The 18711-nt window shown below is 44.4% G+C and overlaps 1 protein-coding gene across 1 annotated transcript in view; it reads left to right on the forward strand.

The window, feature by feature from the left end:
• Nucleotides 1-18711, forward strand: part of RIT2 (Ras like without CAAX 2) — a 274138-nt gene that overhangs the window by 125053 nt on the left and 130374 nt on the right. Inside the window, exon 3 of the mRNA XM_063128711.1 lies at nt 1447-1520. Within this exon, the coding sequence (XP_062984781.1) occupies nt 1447-1520 (74 nt within the window). The remainder of the gene's footprint in view (nt 1-1446; nt 1521-18711) is intronic.

Raw genomic sequence — 18711 nt, forward strand, 5'->3', positions numbered from 1 at the left:
TACGTTCAGTGAATGTATGGACAGATAAGGGTATGCATGTTCATGAAGTTAGAAAGTTTGAAACCACAGAGGAGTCTAAGGCCTCAGCTATACCAGGGGGTGTTACAGCAACGATCTTGCCATTTTAGGATTGTGAGATCGTCACCCTGGTCTGCACACGGCATGCAACATCATGTCCGCCATTTTCGGGTTTTTTGTTAAAGCAGACAGAGTGCATGAGCGCCCATGCGGAAAATGGTAAAAATAAAATAAAAAATACTTCACTCGCTCCCCCCATCCCACCCCCAATGGGCACAGAGCTCCTTAAGAACCACCCATTTGTGGTTCCTGGATTCTCGTGTTTACTCGTGAGGAGCTGGGACAAACCGTGATACCTGGCCACATGTTCTGCGGTCTCGGGATCAGCCTGAGACAGTGGAAAAAGCGGGTTAGAAGTGTAGGGCAAGATCCTGGGGAAAGGGAGGGATCATCCCTCCCTGATCCCAGGATCCCCTGTGCATCATGTGAACGCACAGGGATGATCCCGGGGCAATCCTTGGGATATCGCCCCATCTAGCTATGACCTAATATACTAAAATTGTGGTTAGAGTTGTTTGTTTGTTGTTTTATGTGAACTTTCCAATCTGTCTCAGTGGACATCCTCAGACTACATAGGTACTGGCTTCCATCTTGTAGGACAGCTTCACATGGCTGCTCAAGCAACAAATTCTGCAGCCGTCTGAAGTGGACTGCAGCATCTGTCATGCCTTATTTCCCTTTGACCCTCATAAGGGTTTCTCTACCTATCACTCTGACATATAGTTTAAAAGAAGTTTCCTGATCTGTCAGTGATTATTTAAGCCCCGTGCTGTCAAAGTAGAAATAACCCAGAAACTGTTTGGGCAATGCCTGATTGAGTCTCAGAAACCAGAGCGACTAGGAAAGATTTTGAATCTTCAAAGGCTGAAGCTGCAGTCAGTGTGCCGTGTAGTGCTTCTACCAGCTTCACTGTCAGCAGAAGCAGATGAAATTCTGCAAGGGAAGACAAATGATGAATTTATTTAATCTGCATAATTCACACAGATTGCAGAATCCCTGTTTTCTTGTCACAGATTGTAAAATTGCACTGGATTAAATTGTGTTTCGTTTCCTCCTTTAGCTTAGGCCTCATCTACACAAAGCAGGATATTGCAGTATGAAAGTGGTATGCAAAAGGCAGGAGCCGCACTACTGCTTTATGGGCCCCACGACTACTACTATCTATGGGCCCCACAACTGTTGGGGCCCATAGACACAGACCATATGCTGCTTTTATACTGCTATATCCTGCTTGGTGTGGCTCCCACCTTTTATATACCGCTTTCATAGTGCAATATCCTGCTTGGTGTAGATGAGGCCTTACATCGAATACATCAAATCCTGTCCGTAATATTTATTTTCTTTCTTTTATGCTTCCACCTCATCCAGAGGATGCTTATAAAACACAGGTACGAATAGATGATGAACCTGCATATTTGGACATTTTGGACACTGCCGGACAAGTGAGTAGTTTCTTTGTATGAACCATTTGAGCTGCCACTGAAATAAATGGTCAATTTCTCATTTTTCCACTTGGAAATTCAGTTCATCCCAAACGCTGAGAATTTCTCCAGCATCAAGTATGGCTCATCATGAACCTTGAGATTTAAAAAAACCAAAACAACAACAAGTTGTGAGCATAATTGTGCACACATTTCCCAATACATAGCATTTTTTGCTATGGAATTTTATGTGATTCACACCATTTTTTAACAAGCAATTTTCCTATATTGATTTTTTAAAAAATGTTATTTACACTATCTTATATATATATATATATGGATTTTCTTGCAAAATTTGGAGAGTTGTGGATTTCCAAGGATAATTGCATTTCTGATCTCGTTGTGCTTTGAAATGGCAAAATCGTCGAATTTTGCATTGAATGAATGAATGAAATCTTTATTGATAAAAGCGATAAGCCATCACAATTCAACATAATAAAAACAAGTAAAAAGGTAAGCTAAAATAAATAAGTTAAAATGGATAATTTAAGGTAAAATAAAAATAATGAACACAAGTGGAATATAAATATAAATATCAGGCCTTAGCTAGACCTAAGGTTTATCCCGGGATCGTCCCGGGGTCGTCCCTGCCTGCTCCCAGGATATCCTGTGTGTCATTTACATGAACAGGGATGACCCCGGGATGATTCCAGGATAAACCTTAAGTCTAGCTAAGGCCTCACATTAACATACATTAAGAACTCGCGAGTGGGGAACTGGATCAGTACATATACAAGAACGAAATCTCCAATTCTCCATTACGAAACTTGTTCGGAGTCTTTGCATTAAAATACCAACTGAACATATTTTTTCCCCATCCCTGTTTTAAATTTTCTTCTGGCTCCAGCACACTGGATGCCCCCATTCACCATAGGTGGGAGTGGCTGTTAGAAAACACAGAAACATCCTGTCTCCTAGCTTCATAGTGATGTGTAGTTTCTGTATTATAACAGCGCCATTGGCTGCCAAGGTGGTGCATTCTCCAAAGCACATTTTGTTATTGCACTTAGGGGGCAGAATGGAGGGAGGAACAAGAGGGGATGAGACCATTGGGCAATATACCTAGCTATTGTGGAAACTCAATTTCAAGGTACAAAGAGACTTGCTTTTGTCTATGGAAAAAGAAACAGAAGGTGGACTGCATTAATTCATTGACAGGAAGCTAGAATGCTTTTCCTTTGAAGCATCATATTCTCTGAGATTGAACGTTATTGAATCTGTCTTGTGCTGACTCCGTGGATTTAGGTTTATTGATGCTAATTAACCATTTTGAATCTGAGTTTTCAAAGATGTGTTAGAAAGTAAATGCAATTTATTTATTTAATCTTTAATAGTTTATCTAGGGAGGTAAGCATGTATGACAATAGTTATTATTGTTGGCATCTAAAGTGACTAACAGTGCAATCCAATATATGCTTACTCTGAAGTACCTCCCATTGAATTCAATGGGGCTTCCTACAAGGTGTGTGAGTTTACATATAATTTCTAGTATCTTAGGGCTAAATACAGTCTCAACCCTTTGAAAAACTCTGCAGATGCTGGCACCCCTAGACATGACCCCTGCTATGGCGTAGCCCTACAGACCCATGGAGGAGGGGACTGCCCATTCAATTCCCCTCTGGGGGCCTGCCCCACAGCAAGATGTAGGAACAGGCGTATGAGTCCATCCCTTGGACTACCTCGCCAAGTTTCATACTGTATTGATTGCAATGTTTTTGTCCACCTCTGTCTATTTTGTTAATCTTGTTTTTCCCCCCATTTTATTGAGAATTTAACAAAACAAAACAGAAAACAAATTATGAAAAGGGGAAAAAAAAGAAAAGAACAAAGAACAGAGGATAACATGCATAGAAATATCAATATTTCATCAAGTACAACATTCTTTACAAAGGGTGTGAATACATTTCAAGAAAAGCAGACCGAATGTCCATTCATTGTGACACATGTAACACAGATGTGAAAGTGATTTGAGCATGTAACACCGATTCTGGCCGCTTGCATTGGCTGCCTATATGTTTCCGAGCCCAATTCAAGGTGCTGGTCTTAACCTATAAAGCCCTACATGGCTTGGGACCACAATACCTGATGGAACGCCTCTCCCGACATGAACCTACCCATACACTGCGCTCAACTTCTAAGGTCCTCTTCCGAGTGCCTACTCTGAGGGAAGCTCGGAGGATGGCAACAAGGGAGAGGGCCTTTTCCGTGATGCCCCCCCCAACTGTGGAATGATCTCCCCGATGAGGCTCGCCTGGCGCCAACGTTGTTATCTTTTCGGCACCAGGTCAAGACTTTTCTCTTCTTCCAGGCATTTTAACAGCATTTAACAACGTTAAGTTTGTTTTTAATGGACCCCAGAATTGTTGTTTTTAAATGGATACTGTTTTTATACTGTTTTTATGTTTTGTTTTGTTTTAAAAATGTATACTTTTAATGTTTACTATTTTTAATGTTGTAAACCGCCCAGAGAGCTTTGGCTGTGGGGCGGTATATAAATGAAATAAAATAAATAAATAATTATATACCACCCCATAGCCGAAGCTCTCACCTGTTCAAATGTTGATATCATTGTTAGGTCCTCAATCCATTGCATTATGGGAGGTAAAGATTTATCCTTCCAATGTTGTAATATCAGTCTTTTGGCTGTCATAAGGGCTTGGAAAATCCATTTGCACTGACCATTTCCAGGTAAATAGTTTACAACTTTTAATAGCACATCATTTAATATTAAAGACTGTTCCAATATGAAGTTTATCCATATTATGACCTCCTCCCCAAAAGGGGGCAACTATAGGGCATTGCCAAAACATATGAATAAAAGAAACATTAGGCACATTGGATCTCCAACCATTATGTGAATTATACAAACCCTTATTAAAAAGTTTTTGTGGAGTCCACCTCTGTCCTAAACTATTGTGCAGATTGGAACTTAGCTATTCAAGAAGACTGGATTTATTGGCTCTGAAATTTATCTGTGTGCACCAACAACCCTTTCATTGCAGACTTTTCTGCACTCCAAACATCCTATTTCTGATGTCTCTGAACTGTTATCAGGGGTCCTCTGGCTTATTATATATAATATATGTATTCCTATAATCAGCAATCAATGCAAAGCTTGATTTCATGCCAAGCTTTTGTAGTTGTTCATGACATTACATCCTGGGCAGTAATTATATTTTAATGGGCCTTTTAAAGCTTGTTCCTCTCAGAAGAAAATTATAATTTTCATGTACTGTTTTCCCACATGCTGCATTGTTTCAAAAGACTTCTGTTCTGTCCTTACTGTGGTCTGTGATTAGTGGGAAATGCCAATTCAGTGATGCAATGAAAATAACATTCATTATTTTTGTGTTTGTTTATTTACTGTTTATTTATCTCCACTCGGTATTCAAACCTGCAGCATTGACTAAGAATAATTGTAACGTTGTACTGATAATTTTCTTTATATAGTGCACCACTTATCACCCAATCAGATGTGAAAGTGACAGGGAAATATATGCCCCCAAAGTGACCAACAGTGGATAATTCCTTAAGAGCACATGGATTTATTTATGTATGTATTTATTCTTTAAAAGTTTTCAGATGTTTTCTAAAAAAAAATTGGGAGAGTTGCAATGAGTCCATTGAGGAAAGATGGGGAACAAATTTTTTAAATAAAAGTGATATATATGAAATCACTAAGCAGGGATCTGCTCAATGTTCTTAAGCATTTAGTGATAGGACTAGGAGGATTTTCATGACCATGTGTACTGGGCCCACTCCCTCCTCCAATAGGGTGACCACATGAAGAGGAGGACTGGGCTCCTGTACCTTTAACAGTTGTATTGAAAAGGAATGTCAGCAGGTGTCATTTGTATATATGGGGAAGGAAAGGAAAGGAACCTCTCGTGCAAGCACTGAGTCATTACTGACTCTTGGAGGGACACCAGCTTTCGCTGACGTTTTCTTGGCAGGCCTTATAGCGGGGTGGTTTGCCGTTGTTTTCCCCGGCCATTATTATCTTTTCCCCAGCTAACTGGGTACTCATTTTACCGACCTCGGGAGGATGGAAGGCTGAGTCGAACCAAGCTGGCTGCCTGAAACCAGCTTCCGCTGGGATCGAACTCAGGCCGTGGGGAGAGTTTCAGCTGCAGAAACTGCTGCTTTACCGCTCTGTGCCACACAATGCTCTTATATATGGGGAATATATGCAAGAGTGCACATATTCTGCCCTCTTTTAAATTTGCCCTGCCCTCTTTTAAATTTGGTCACTCTAGTATAGCTCCTGCAGCTTTAAATGTTGTGATGAAGAGGGAATTTCACCAGGTTCTCCATATATACAAATGACACCTGCTGAAATTCCCTTTTCTATGCAACTGTAAAAGATACCGGAGCCCTGTCCTCCTTTTCATATGGTCACCCTATCCTCCAACATACCAGGCATCCAAGCCCAGTTGTCCAGGCATTTTGGTATGCACTTAAGAGCACCTCCCCATGAGGGTGAATCCTGGTCCAATCAGGATCCTTCCTTGCATGGCAGATCTCTCTCTCTCTCTCTCTCTCTCTCTCTCTCTCTCTCTCTCTCTCTCTCTCTCTCTCTCAGAATTAGGGCTTTGATGGGAGTATATCATGCCTGCCCACCTCAAAAGTTCTTGGAATGCATGGGAAGGCGATTTGGATCCTTCCTAGGGACATTCAGGAATGGGGAGATTTGACAACTCACCCAGTTCAGAATAGGGATGATGACTGGCCAGGATAAAGATGTGTTGACAGGGGAAGGGTGTGTGGTTTTTTGGGGAACCATGGAAGGGCGTATTGGGATTCCAGAAAGCTAGATTTGGCCCTGAGGTCTGCAGTTTTGCATTTCCATCTTACATGTTAGGAACTGAATCTTTTAGGCAAGGTCTCAGTTTGAACCCTGGACCATATTTACATCTCAACAAAATACAATGATAGCAAAGATGCAGACCTTATGAAAGGAGCACACAAATACAAATCCGTAATCCCTAACCCACCCATCCTACTTGAGACGTGAATTTCTTCCCCCACCTTCCTTTTTTCTTTTCTTTTTTTGTCTTTTGCAATTTCTAGCTGAGATGGATTTTCTTTTTCTGCTATTGTTAGGAACCAAACAACGGCTAATGAGAACATATTGTTGTAGCAGCATACCATTAGTGGAAGAGTGGGAGGATGTTCAAGTAATCCTTCCTGGGAAAAGGGAAAACACACATACACACACACACACACACGCACGCGCACGCACACACACACACACACACACTATTATATTTTCCACCAAGGATGTGTGAGCATTGTGGAGAACAAGTGCGATGAACTGGGTTTTTTCCGTCATTGCTCATTTAAATGATCAGAGCTCAGAGCTCAGAGCCTTGATTCTTAGAAAAAGGGAGCAATGAGCTATAAAAAGGGGGGCACAGAATAACTAAAGACCATCACCACAGAATCTGAGAATCTCAGAATTTCCTGAGCAACTGATCATTATTTCTTTCGCAAGCCTTTACTCCTCATTGCTCCACATGCATGCCGTTCTGACATTTTAGAAGGTAGCAAAAAGACTGAAGATGATCTCTAGCAATGCTAGACTAAGCTATGCAAATAGTAAATCTATTGTTGCAGGACTTGCACAGATATTAAACACCCCAAGCCCATTCAGTGGATAAGGACTAGGGATGAGTGAACTCAGCCATGCTTGCACCATGTGCTGCTCATTGAATTCTAGCCACCCACTCACCCCTTTGGGGCATGTGGAGCAAGGTGCCCAACTATCCTTGGATGCATGGGGAGAACTTGCAGCTCCTCTTCTTTCTGTGAGTTTCTCCCTGACACACACACACACACCTGGAAGGAGACCATGAGTGGCAGCCGCTGCCTCCATCTCCGAGCAACTGCACACACCAAATTCCATCAGATTTTGGATTGTGCCAAATTAGGAAGATACGGAGCTGCCTTATATGGAGGGGATGTCAAAGTGTGGGTGGGTGGATCTTTTGAGCTTTCTTCGGCCAGGCCCTCTGGACTTTGGTTTCTCTTCCACTAGCTAGCCCAACTCAACCTGCAGTGAGCTAGGCCACCTAGCGGACATTCAGTGGTTCTCTATTTGTGCAAATTACAGCCACAATTGTTGCACATGTGCGCAAATTGCAGCTCCTTTTTTCTTTTCGTTTTTTGCAAATGACAACCATGATTTACACAACGTACAGCCACAATTCACACGAACAATATACTTAATGGCTGGAATTTGTGCAAATTATGCAAATTTGTGCAAAGTGTGGCTGAAATAAGTCCCCAGAGTTCTGGGGGAAACCACGGTGTAGCACGGAGATGCAAGCAAAGTCGGGCATGCTGTAGAGGTATGGCGAGCCCCAAAAGGACCAGATTTCTTGGCAACAGACATCCCTAGTTATTTATTTTATTTATTTATTTTATTTAAAGCATTTTTATAGCACCGACTCACCATTTCTGGCATCGAGGCGCTTTACAATAACATATAAAACAATTCCATTAAAACCCTCACCCTCAAACCATTAAAAGCCCTCAACCCCAATTTAAACCACCCCCTCCCCAGACTCTTGTGAAAATAAAAATGCCTTACAAAGGGGTTTGAAGCAATTGAGAGTGGGAGCCTGTCTAATCTCTAGTGGCACATTGTTCCATAACCGGGGACCAGCCACTGAAAATGCCCTGGCCCCCGCACATTCCAATTTGTAGCGGGGGACCATCAGGGCACCCTGCTCCTGAGAGCGAGTCTGCCAATGGTGATACACAGGAGAAAGGCGAGTGCTCAGGTATCCAGGACCCAAGCAATGCAGGGCTTTATACATGATCAACAAGACCTTGTAGTGCACCCTAGCAGCCACTGGCAGCCAATGGAGCTCTTGAAGCACTAAAGTGAAGGAAGACCACTTCGGGAGCCCCTTGACCAACCTGGCTGCCGCATTTTGTACAGCCTGTAGGCGTTGGATTTGCTTCAAGGGAAGCCCTGCATACAACAGGTTGCAATAGTCTAGTCTGGAAAGAACCAGGGCCTGAACTGCGGTGGTAAGATCAGCCTCTGACAGAAAGGGGCGAACTTGGCGAAGCACATGGAGTTGATAAAAGCAACTCCAAACCACGGCCCCCACCTGTGATGACATAGTTAGGGACTGGTCAAGAATAACACCCAGGTCCCACGCCTCAGTCACAATCCTTGGTCGGATTCTTGAAATAGAAATAGTTGGGGAACACATGCCGGCAGTGAGTGGGCCACAGCTGAAAGAGGCCAGGAACAACTCCTCTTTCTCTCTCTCTCTCTCTCTTTCTGCCACACCCATCTCTCTCTTTCCCTTTGCCCCTCTCTCTACCCTTTCCTCCTTCTTCCTCAGACTGGGGAGCGAATGATCACTCTTGCATAGTTCTGCACAGGCTTGGCACAAGGCAAGTCACCGCCTGAAGCACTGGGGACCTGGCACAACCACAGCCCCTCCCCTCCCCCCTCCCATGATACTCTCACCCTGTATCCTCCTCTACCCCATCCCAGACACACCCAAGAAGAAGGAGCCACTTGGTCACCTGCACGCCTCGCTGTGCCTCGTGACCCTGCCCGCTGCCAGGCAACTTACTTTTCTGAGCCTGGGCATACACACCTGTATTGCCAGCACTGCACTGCCTCTGTAAGGTCTTTCTGCCTTCAGGTGCCAGGGAGCGCCTGCAGGTCCATCCAGCGTGGCTCCTTGAGGCAGAAAGACCTTACAGAGGCAGCACACCGGCGATGCAGATGAGAATGTCCATGCCCAGAAAAGTAAGCCGCCTGGCTGGCAGGGTCAGGGGGTGAGACATGGCAAGGCACAAGGTGCACGGATGACAGAGCAGCTTCTTCTTCTTGGGCCTGCATAGCCGTCAAGACGCATCAGATCCTTTGCAGGCGGAGAGCACCACTCTTTCCCTCTTCCTCTGCCTGCTTTGCCCTCTTCCTTCTGCTTAATGGTAAGGTCAGCCCTGGTTCTGCATGCAAAGTGCAGAAGACTCGCCCCACCTTCTGTCACTTCAGCCATTGTGGCATTTCCTTCCCCCTCTGCCACCATGCTGGTGAGGCCTGCACACATGGACTTCCCTCTCTGCCTGCTGAAAGGGACATTTGCATGATCAGCCTACTCAGAGCACTCAGACAGCCTACCCATGAGCAGCCTACTCAGAGCACTTAGAATTGCCTCCTTATATAGAGCAGGCATTTCTTTGTCAAAGTGAGGAGGGCATAGATGTGCACAAAGGGTGTGCCCAGGAACACCCTAATGTCTCAATCAATAATCAGTGAATGGGGGGGATTGACTAGGGATTAAGAGGGGGAGACAGATGCATCAGGCACAATCTTCCAGCTGTCCACTGGCTGCTCTGCTGCCCCCAACAGCACACTGTTCTCCCAGCACTAGGAGAGAAAAGGAATCGCTCTGCTGGGTGCCATGCTTCCAATTCAGAGGAGGGCAACCAGGATGATCAGGGGTCTGGAAACAAAGCCCTATGAAGAGAGACTGAAAGAACTGGGCATGTTTAGCCTGGAGAAGAGAAGATTGAGGGGAGACATGATAGCACTCTTCAAGTACTTGTGAGGTTGTCACCCAGAGGAGGGCCAGGATCTCTTCTCGATCCTCCCAGAGTGCAGGACACGGAATAACAGGCTCAAGTTAAAGGAAGCCAGATTCCAGCTGGACATCAGGAAAATCTTCCTGAGTGTTAGAGCAGTATGACTATGGAACTAGTTACCTAGGGAGGTTGTGGGCTCTCCCACACCAGAGGCCTTCAAGAGGCAGCTGGACAAGCATCTGTCAGGGATGCTTTAGGGTGGATTCCTGCATTGAGCAGGGGGTTGGACTCGATGGCCTTGTAGGCCCCTTCCAACTCTGCTCTTCTATGAATTGCCTCTTAAGCTTCTCCTCTTGCTAGTGTCACTACAAATCCTCACTGATGCTAGGGCTGAGGAGCATCTCTTCATTCCCCCCTCACCTGCAATGGCCCTACTGTGGTCAGGCAAGCTGAATCCAGAGTGGGGCATCAGTGTCTACAGTGTTTAATAAATAAATGAAAAAAAAAGTCCTTTATGGTTGAGTATTCAATGAATGCTCACGTCTTAAAAAAAAAATCCCTGGGTGCACATCCTAATGAAATGTGCTGCACACCCCTATGGAGGAGGACTTCACAAGTCTCCCATGACATGCTACTTGCCAGCTATTGTCATCACCTTCACACTACCAGAATCTCCTCCTTTCTGCTCTTCCCTAAAACCTAACGACTGAGCTATTAATTCTTTCCCTTTACCATTAATGATGCATTTTGTGATTTAAGGTGAAAATCCATGTTATACTATCCTGCATGCAGATGAGAAGGGAGCACATATTTTATTGCATGTAATAAACCAAATGAAGCTGGATTTAAAAAAGAAGAAGAAGGAGAGAGAGAGAGAGAGAGAGAGAGAGAGAGAGAGAGAGAGAGAGATTTAACAGTGAATCTGCTTCAATGACTGCATCTTCGAGAAAAAGATCAAGGTCTTTCTCCTTAAAGAAAAGAGCTATTAGCATTAATATGAAAGGTAAAAATTTGCCAACCTGGGCACTGTTGCACAGAACTGTTTTACTGCAAGTGGAAAGAAGCACCGGTGTCAGTCTAGAAGGAGAATGAAAAGTCTGGATGGAACCACACCATTTACTTTAGAGTTGATATAAACTTTTTAGGACAGTTTTTTTCCCCTGAGAAAACCTCTGATATTTTTCTTTCTCTCACTCCCTGCTCTAGAGAAAAAGGTTAATTTGCAGAAATTTCACTGTGTGTGTGTTTGTGTGTGTGTGTGTGTGTGTGTGTGTGTGTGATGACCAACTTTCCCCCTCTCCTAGGGTGGCCATATGAAAAGGAGGACAGAGTTCCTGTAACTTTAACAGTTGCATAGAAAAGGGAATTTCAGCAGGTATCATTTGTATATATGGAGAACCTGGTGAAATTCCCTCTTCATCACCATAGTGAAAGCTGCAGGACCTATACTAGAGTGACCTGATTCAAAAGAGGGGAGGGCACCTGCAGCTTTAACTGTTGTGATGAAGAGGGAAATTCACCAGGTTCCCCATATATACAAATGATACTTACTGAAATTCCATTTTCTATTCGACTGTTAAAGATACAGGAGCCCTGTCCTCCTTTTCATATGGTCAGCCTACCCTCTCCTACAAAATGGCTCAGAATTATATGAGATCTGGAGCGCTGTTGAGGATGCAAAATGGAGGTCAAGTAATGCAGATACAGTTGCTCTTCTTGCTTCTTCAAAAAGCAGCAGCAGGAAATGCAAAAACTGTAAGAAAGACAAAAGAAAGGTGTGGTTCCACTATCACTTCTGGTGAGTCCCACCACCAAGAAACTGTGGGGCCATTTTTCTTCTCCTTGTGGGGGAAATGGTCTTTCCAGTTTTTATGTGCATGAATAGCGTGGAGAATTTTGGGAGGATATTTGTGCACAGCTCTGATTATTCATTAATGCTGCTTTATTAAAATCCCTGAGGATACGGAGGCCTCTACTAGCATTCAGGACTTTCCCAGTCAATGCAGGAAGGTCACGGGTGAAGAATTTTTTTTTGAGGGGGGGCAAGACCTCTGTGACTACCTTTGCCTAGGGACATACAATTTATCTTTCATTTGTTGCATCTGTGCTTTGCAAATTGTCTGGTGTCTTTCACTCTTTCATCCACTCGTTGACAGAATCAGATTCCACCCCTCTTTGGAAATGTACCCAAAAAAGTCCTCCACGATTCATGTGAAAGATGCTGGCATGTGGCATTTTACAAAATTTTCTTAGCTCAGCACAGACTGCAAAAAAAGAAGAAGGGTGTGTGCTACACAGCAGAGGCTGCAGAAAGATGTTTAAAATATTGTTTGTTGTGTGTTTTAAAAATGCATATATATTAGTGCCTTTTCAATTAAATTTCATACTTTTGTGTGATGAAATTTGTGTACAATTCTGGAAAGTCATAAACAAAAACAAGAATGGTCTTCAAGTCTGTGGAATTTGTGTGATTTGGAAGCTAACAGTCTGCTGTGAAATCCATGGGGCAGATTCAGAGACATCTAAAGTCCTTTGAATCCATTTTAGATTTCTACACACACACACACACACACACACACACACACACATATATACACACATACATCCATGTTTTGCCCTCACTTGAACAGAAAGAATTCCATCATAGGCTACAGTCCTCAGATTGCTTATAATTTGTATCCACTACTGATGATTGGGAGAAAAATAAATCCCCTAACAACTTTTTCTTCAACACAATGATGTTGATGAGTGTTAGGTTCAGGCAAAATTAACTAATTCACCCTTCATTAAAGTTTGAGGCTCAGTGCCACTGGATGGTGTGATGGCCACTGGCATAACACTGGGACATGAAGATTCTTCTTAAGATGCAGGAAGACTTAGGCCTTAGCTAGACCTACCTGTTATTCCATGATGGAGGAGTGAAGATCTCACAATGTTTTTTATCGTGAGATCCCCCCTCTTTTCACATGTGGCACGGAATGGCCTCAGAAGGAGAGGACGCTGCGCCCGCCATTTTTTTTTAAAGAAACAGAAGATGTGCATGAGTGCTCATGCACAAAAGGTAAGTTGTTTGTTTTTGTTTTTTTTAAAAAATCCCCAGCTCCCCCACCCCACCCCCAACGGGCACAGAGCTCCTGAGGAGCTCTGCATCCCATGCACAGCTCCCGGTTCCTTGTGAGGAACCATGAGGAACCGGGACAAACCGTGATGGTGGGCCAAACTTTCTGCAGTCTCGGGATCAGCCCAAGACCGTGGAAAAAGCAGGCCTAAAGTGTAGGGCAAGATCCCGTGGCCAGGGAGGGATCCTCCCTCCCTGATCCCAGGACACCGTGTGTGTCATGTGGATGTACAGGGACGATCCCGGGGATTGCCCCGGGATTCCGCCCTGTTCAGCTATGGCCTTGGTCTCCCTGATATTTTGTTCTCTTAAAGTGTGTTTTATTTAAGCTCCTTCTTTTTCTTCTTCTTTTTTAAAAAAGTTCTTTTAATGACATTTGTTCTTCCTCGTATGAAGCAAGTTGAATTTTCACTGGAACGATCTGCTCTATCTGTAAAGGCAGGCTAGCCCAGGTTTTATACCTCAGCCACTTGCATAAATGTCTTTTTTTAAGACTGAAGTCCTATACATGCGTATCTGGAGCTACGTCTCATTGAACTCAATGGGCAGACAAATATAAGATGGTACTTTAAAAGTGTCAGGTAACACTGGAAGACCTATTAAACCTGATACCCATTCAGTTCTCATGATTTTGACCTGATCGGCACCATATTCTTAAAAGAGAGAGAAAGAGAGAGGGAGAGAGAGATTTCTTTGCTTGTTGCCCTAAACTACATCTCCCATCATGCCCTGTTCTTACTTACAACAATGCCATCATGTTGTGGCCTCAGACTCAATACCCTAATGTCACAAAAGCTTTGCTGCAAGTACGCTTCGCAAGAATCCCAATGTTAGAGCCCTACAGTTTTAAATGTACAGTACACAATGTATTTAAATACGTATTTTAGTTTTCTTTAAGGCAGATTAAGGCAGTGTGTGACAAAGACCATAAATAGATACTGTTCTTCCACTAGCAGGCAAATATATTTTTATCCAGGCAGGCCTGTAGCATACAAGCTGGTCTGTTGCTGAAGCTGGTTTTAATTGGATGGTGTTGAGTCTTTCTTTTATAGTTGTGCTTTAATTGAATTTTAATGAATTTGTTCAAATGCTATGTTTTAATTAATATTTTGCTTTTTATCAGGATGTTACTGTTAGAAACACTGGATACCATTTTTGTTGGAAAGGAGGGATATAAAATAAATATTTTTTTAAAAAAATTTGACAGATAGGGCTCATCTACACAAAGCAGGATATTCCACTATGAAAGCGTTATATAAAAGGCAGGAGCCACACTATTGCTTTATAGGGGTATTGAAGTGCACTGTTAACTGTTGGGGCCCATCATACATCTATACCAAGCAGGATATAACACTATGAAAGTGGTATGAAAGGGTTATATGGAATGTGTCAATGGGCCCCAACAGTTGTCAGTGTACTTCAATACTGCTATAACGCAGTAGTGTGGCTCCTGACTTTTATATACCGCTTTCATACCACTTTCATAGTGGAATATCCTGCTTCGTGTAGATGAACCCATAGATTCCTCTCTATCCAGACTGCAAACCTGTACACATTTACTTGGGAGAATAATAATAATAATAATACCGTATTTCTTCGATTCTAAGACGCACTTCCCCCCCCCCATATAAACATCTCTAAAAACGGGTTGCGTCTTAGAATCACAGGTGCGTTTATTATTTCTTAGGGCCTTGCTAGACCTACCTCATAATCTGGTGTGGAGTTGGGGCGAGGCCGCACTACAGCTAGCGTGGGCCGTTGCCCCTAGCTATACGTAATAGGGGTGCGCACGGACCCCCCGCTCCACTTCTCTTCCAGATCCATGAATAGTGAATCGGGCCACTTCGCTCCACCCTGCTCCGCCTATAGTCTGCTCCGCTCCGCTGCAGAGCTCCAGATCCGGATCGGAGCTCCGTTTCCCCCCCATAGGCTTGCATTGAAAGCTTAAAAAGTATACAACTTTTTTTCTGTTAACGTTAGAAACCTCAAGTTTGGCACCATGACACCTCATGGATGTATACACACGCATGCCAAGTCTCAAGCCAATCCCATCATCCTCTGATTTTTGGGGAATTTATGAAAATCGGGCACCCCATTTGCAGACATGGACTGTTCTCCGACATTTTGATAGATAAAAAAAAGGGAAGTGGGCACCCTCAAAGATGCCATCTAGACCCACATTCATGGTAAGACTCAAGCCAATCCCATCATCCCCTGATTTTTGGCAGGGCTCTAACCTCTAATGCACCACCCATAACCCCAATTCACACCCCTTTCGATAGCTCTGTCAATTTGCATGTCAAAAACCTCACCTTTGGTCCCATGACAGCTTACCCATGTGTCCACATGGACGCCAAGTTTCAAGCCAATCCCATCATCCCCGGATTTTTGGGGAATTTATGAAAATCGAACACCCCATTTGCAGACATGGGCTGTTCTCTGGCGACAGCCCATTGAAGAGGGCACCCCCCCAGATGCCATCTAGAGCCACATTCATGGCAAGCCTCAAGCCAATCCCATCATCCCCTGATTTTTGGCGGGGCTCTAACCTTTTAACTCACCCCAAATCAAGTCCCATGCTACAACTATGCCAATTCACAGTTCAGAAACCTCACCTTCGGTCCCATGAGAGCTTATCCATGTGTCCACATGGACGCCAAGTTTCAAGCCAATCCCATCATCCCCTGATTTTTGGGGAATTTATGAAAGTCGGACACCCCAGTATCTCAGGGATTTAAAGCTGCAGACAGCTCAATGGGCCCATTTCAAAGGAAATCCCAACATGCCATGAATTGGGGAGTAGAGATAAACCTAAATATGAATCTTCTTCCACACTTGAAAAATTGATTTGGAACTTGAGCACAGGAAGGACTTCTCCCCTGAGTCAAAGCAAGACACACAAAAACCATCCCTGCGAGGTGGGCAGGGGAGGAGGGAGGGAAGGCAGGCAGGCAGCAGACATTTCTGAGGGCACAAGGAAGTGAGCCAAGGATAGTTTCAAAGCCAGTAATGCATATAAAATGGAATAAATAAATAAATAAATAAACAAAGGAGGGGTGGAATTAAAAGCAGCAGTGTTGCTGAATAAACAACAAGAAGATTTTTCTTAAAAAAAGGCTATATCTGTCTTTTACCAGTAAGAGGGGAGTAGACGTGCCCAAGGGGAGGGGGAATCATCTGCCAATTTGACTGGTCCTGTCTAGGTACCAGTCTTTAAGAAGCAAACGATCACTTCAACTCATGATAGGCATTCACTCCAGTGATTTACCTTTGGAGGACTCTGATGATCCTCCAAGGTCAGGAGAGTGCACTGGGCACGTCCACATGCCCTAGGGGAGCTCATCCCCTTGAACCATATCTATTCAGTTGTTCCCCAAAGTTAGGGTGGGTAGCAGTGCTGTGTTTCCTCTCTGTTAGTATATGATTTCAGGTTGTGTTTGTGCATTTGGTGGAGCTACTGTTTTAAAAAACACTGGGAAAACTCCATTCAGAGTAGAAAGAGAAGTTTCCCAGAATCCCAAGTTACCCATTTTGCCTATCCCCTCCTCCAACTTTGGGATCATGTGATCATGACCGGGAGTTGACTCTGCCCCTCAGCCCTTTGAAAAAGGTACATTTTTTCCCGCTGTTTTACCCGATTTTTCCAAAAATTCTAGCAAGTGAACCGCAGCACGCAGAGAGCTGAGAGTAGGCTCAAAATGACCCCCAGCCACGACTCTCTAAGCACAAGAAGTTTCAGAAAGATAGCTTTAAAAACAACACAGTTATCCCCTATACTTTTCCGCAATGCAATCCTATGGGCGAAATTTTTCAAAATGGTGATCGGATCGCTCCGCGAAAAGGGCGCTTCTCTTCGCCATGCTTCTATGGGTCCCCGGTCCTCTTCTACTCCGCCTCTGGGCAAGGCAGAGCAGGCCAATTCGCTTCTGATTCTCCACTTCTAATCGGAGCGGAGCACATCCCTAATACGTAACACACGACGGGGTAAGGGAAAGCCCCGTCGCATCCTCCATTTTTTTTTATCTTGAAGGGGCCATGTGTGCAGGAGCGCACCAACGGAAAAGTAAGTCTTTTTTTAAAAAGTAAAGGGTTCCCCGCTCCCCCTGCCCCTGATTCCCCCCCCCAATGTCTGATGCCCCCCCGGCCCGCTCGCTCGTCCCCGCTCACTATGGCCTGGCCCCATTCTTCTTCCCCCCATCCACCATGTTTGATGCCCCCCCGCCCGCTCGCCAGCCCACTCGCCATGCCCACCCAATCACCTGCTTGCCATGTCCGATGCCACCTCTGCACGCCCCCTGTCCATGATCTCCCCACCCTGGCTCCGCTCTTCCCCCCCATCTCTCCTGCCAGGTCCGCTCTTTCCCCCCGGCCCCCATCTCCCCCCCTGTGATTTCCCCCCCCGGCCCGATGGGCACAGTGCTCAGCTTCTCCCAGCTACTCACGAGTAAGCAAGCAGCCGGGAAAAGCCATGGAAGTAGCTAAACCTTACACGGAAAAGCCGGGCCATAAGCGAATCCGGTTATCCCGGGTCAAGGGAGGACTTAGCCGGCCTGACCCCGGGATCCCCTGTGCATCATCTGCATGCAGAGCAGGGAGCCCGGACCTCACGCCGGGCTAAGTCCTCGTCTAGCAACGGCCTTTGAATCAAAGCTTTTTTTCTGTTCGTGGTACTGAAATTAGTGTGCGTCTTACAATCGATGGCATCTTACAATCGAAGAAATACGGTAATAATAATAATAATAGCAGCTTTGGCTATTGGGTGGTATAAAAATGTAATAAATAAATAAATCAAATATTTAGTAAGATGTTACTTTTGAGTAAAAGTGCATATGAACAGGCTCCACGGGAGGCAGAATTTTTGAGAACTGGCGTGAACTCAATGAATCTTAGAATTGGAAGACAGTCCAAGGAGATTGCAGAACAGTTGCCTGTCTGGTCCTTTCTTGGAAGCTTCCTATGGCCAGTTCTTCAACCTTCCAGTCTAGGAACAGATGGCAGGAGCAAGCACATGTCCTGGTTACCACCTGCTGACTGCTCTTTTCATTCCTTTCCCCCCTCCCTTTTGTTCTCTGTCTTTGTAAACTTTGTTAAGGGGAGAAAAACAAGACAGAAATCGTGTTTGCTGAGTGCTATTTCTGCCTTGCTTGCCCTAGCAACCAGCAGCCCACACAGATTCTGTTGCTTCACACAGATGGTGTCTGGGTATAAACATGCCAATGCAGATTCTGAATTTACAACCTTCTGGTTTAATAAAAAGAGCCTTAGAATCTCAGATGGTTGGGCAACTGTGGCGCCATCATCTCCCAAGTAGAATCAGGCATTTTGAGGGGCTGATAGTCTAAAGGCCTACAGCTTGTGTGACCTTCAAAACCAAAGCAGGCAGTCTATGAGGAACTTGCCAACCCAATGGCTCGGCAGTCCCAGGAACATTTAAAAAAATGAATAATATTAACTCTCCCATTCTATACGTCTGGACAT

This window comes from Elgaria multicarinata, chromosome 6, assembly GCF_023053635.1.
Source record: "Elgaria multicarinata webbii isolate HBS135686 ecotype San Diego chromosome 6, rElgMul1.1.pri, whole genome shotgun sequence".
In the NCBI taxonomy this organism is placed as follows: Eukaryota; Metazoa; Chordata; class Lepidosauria; order Squamata; family Anguidae; genus Elgaria; species Elgaria multicarinata.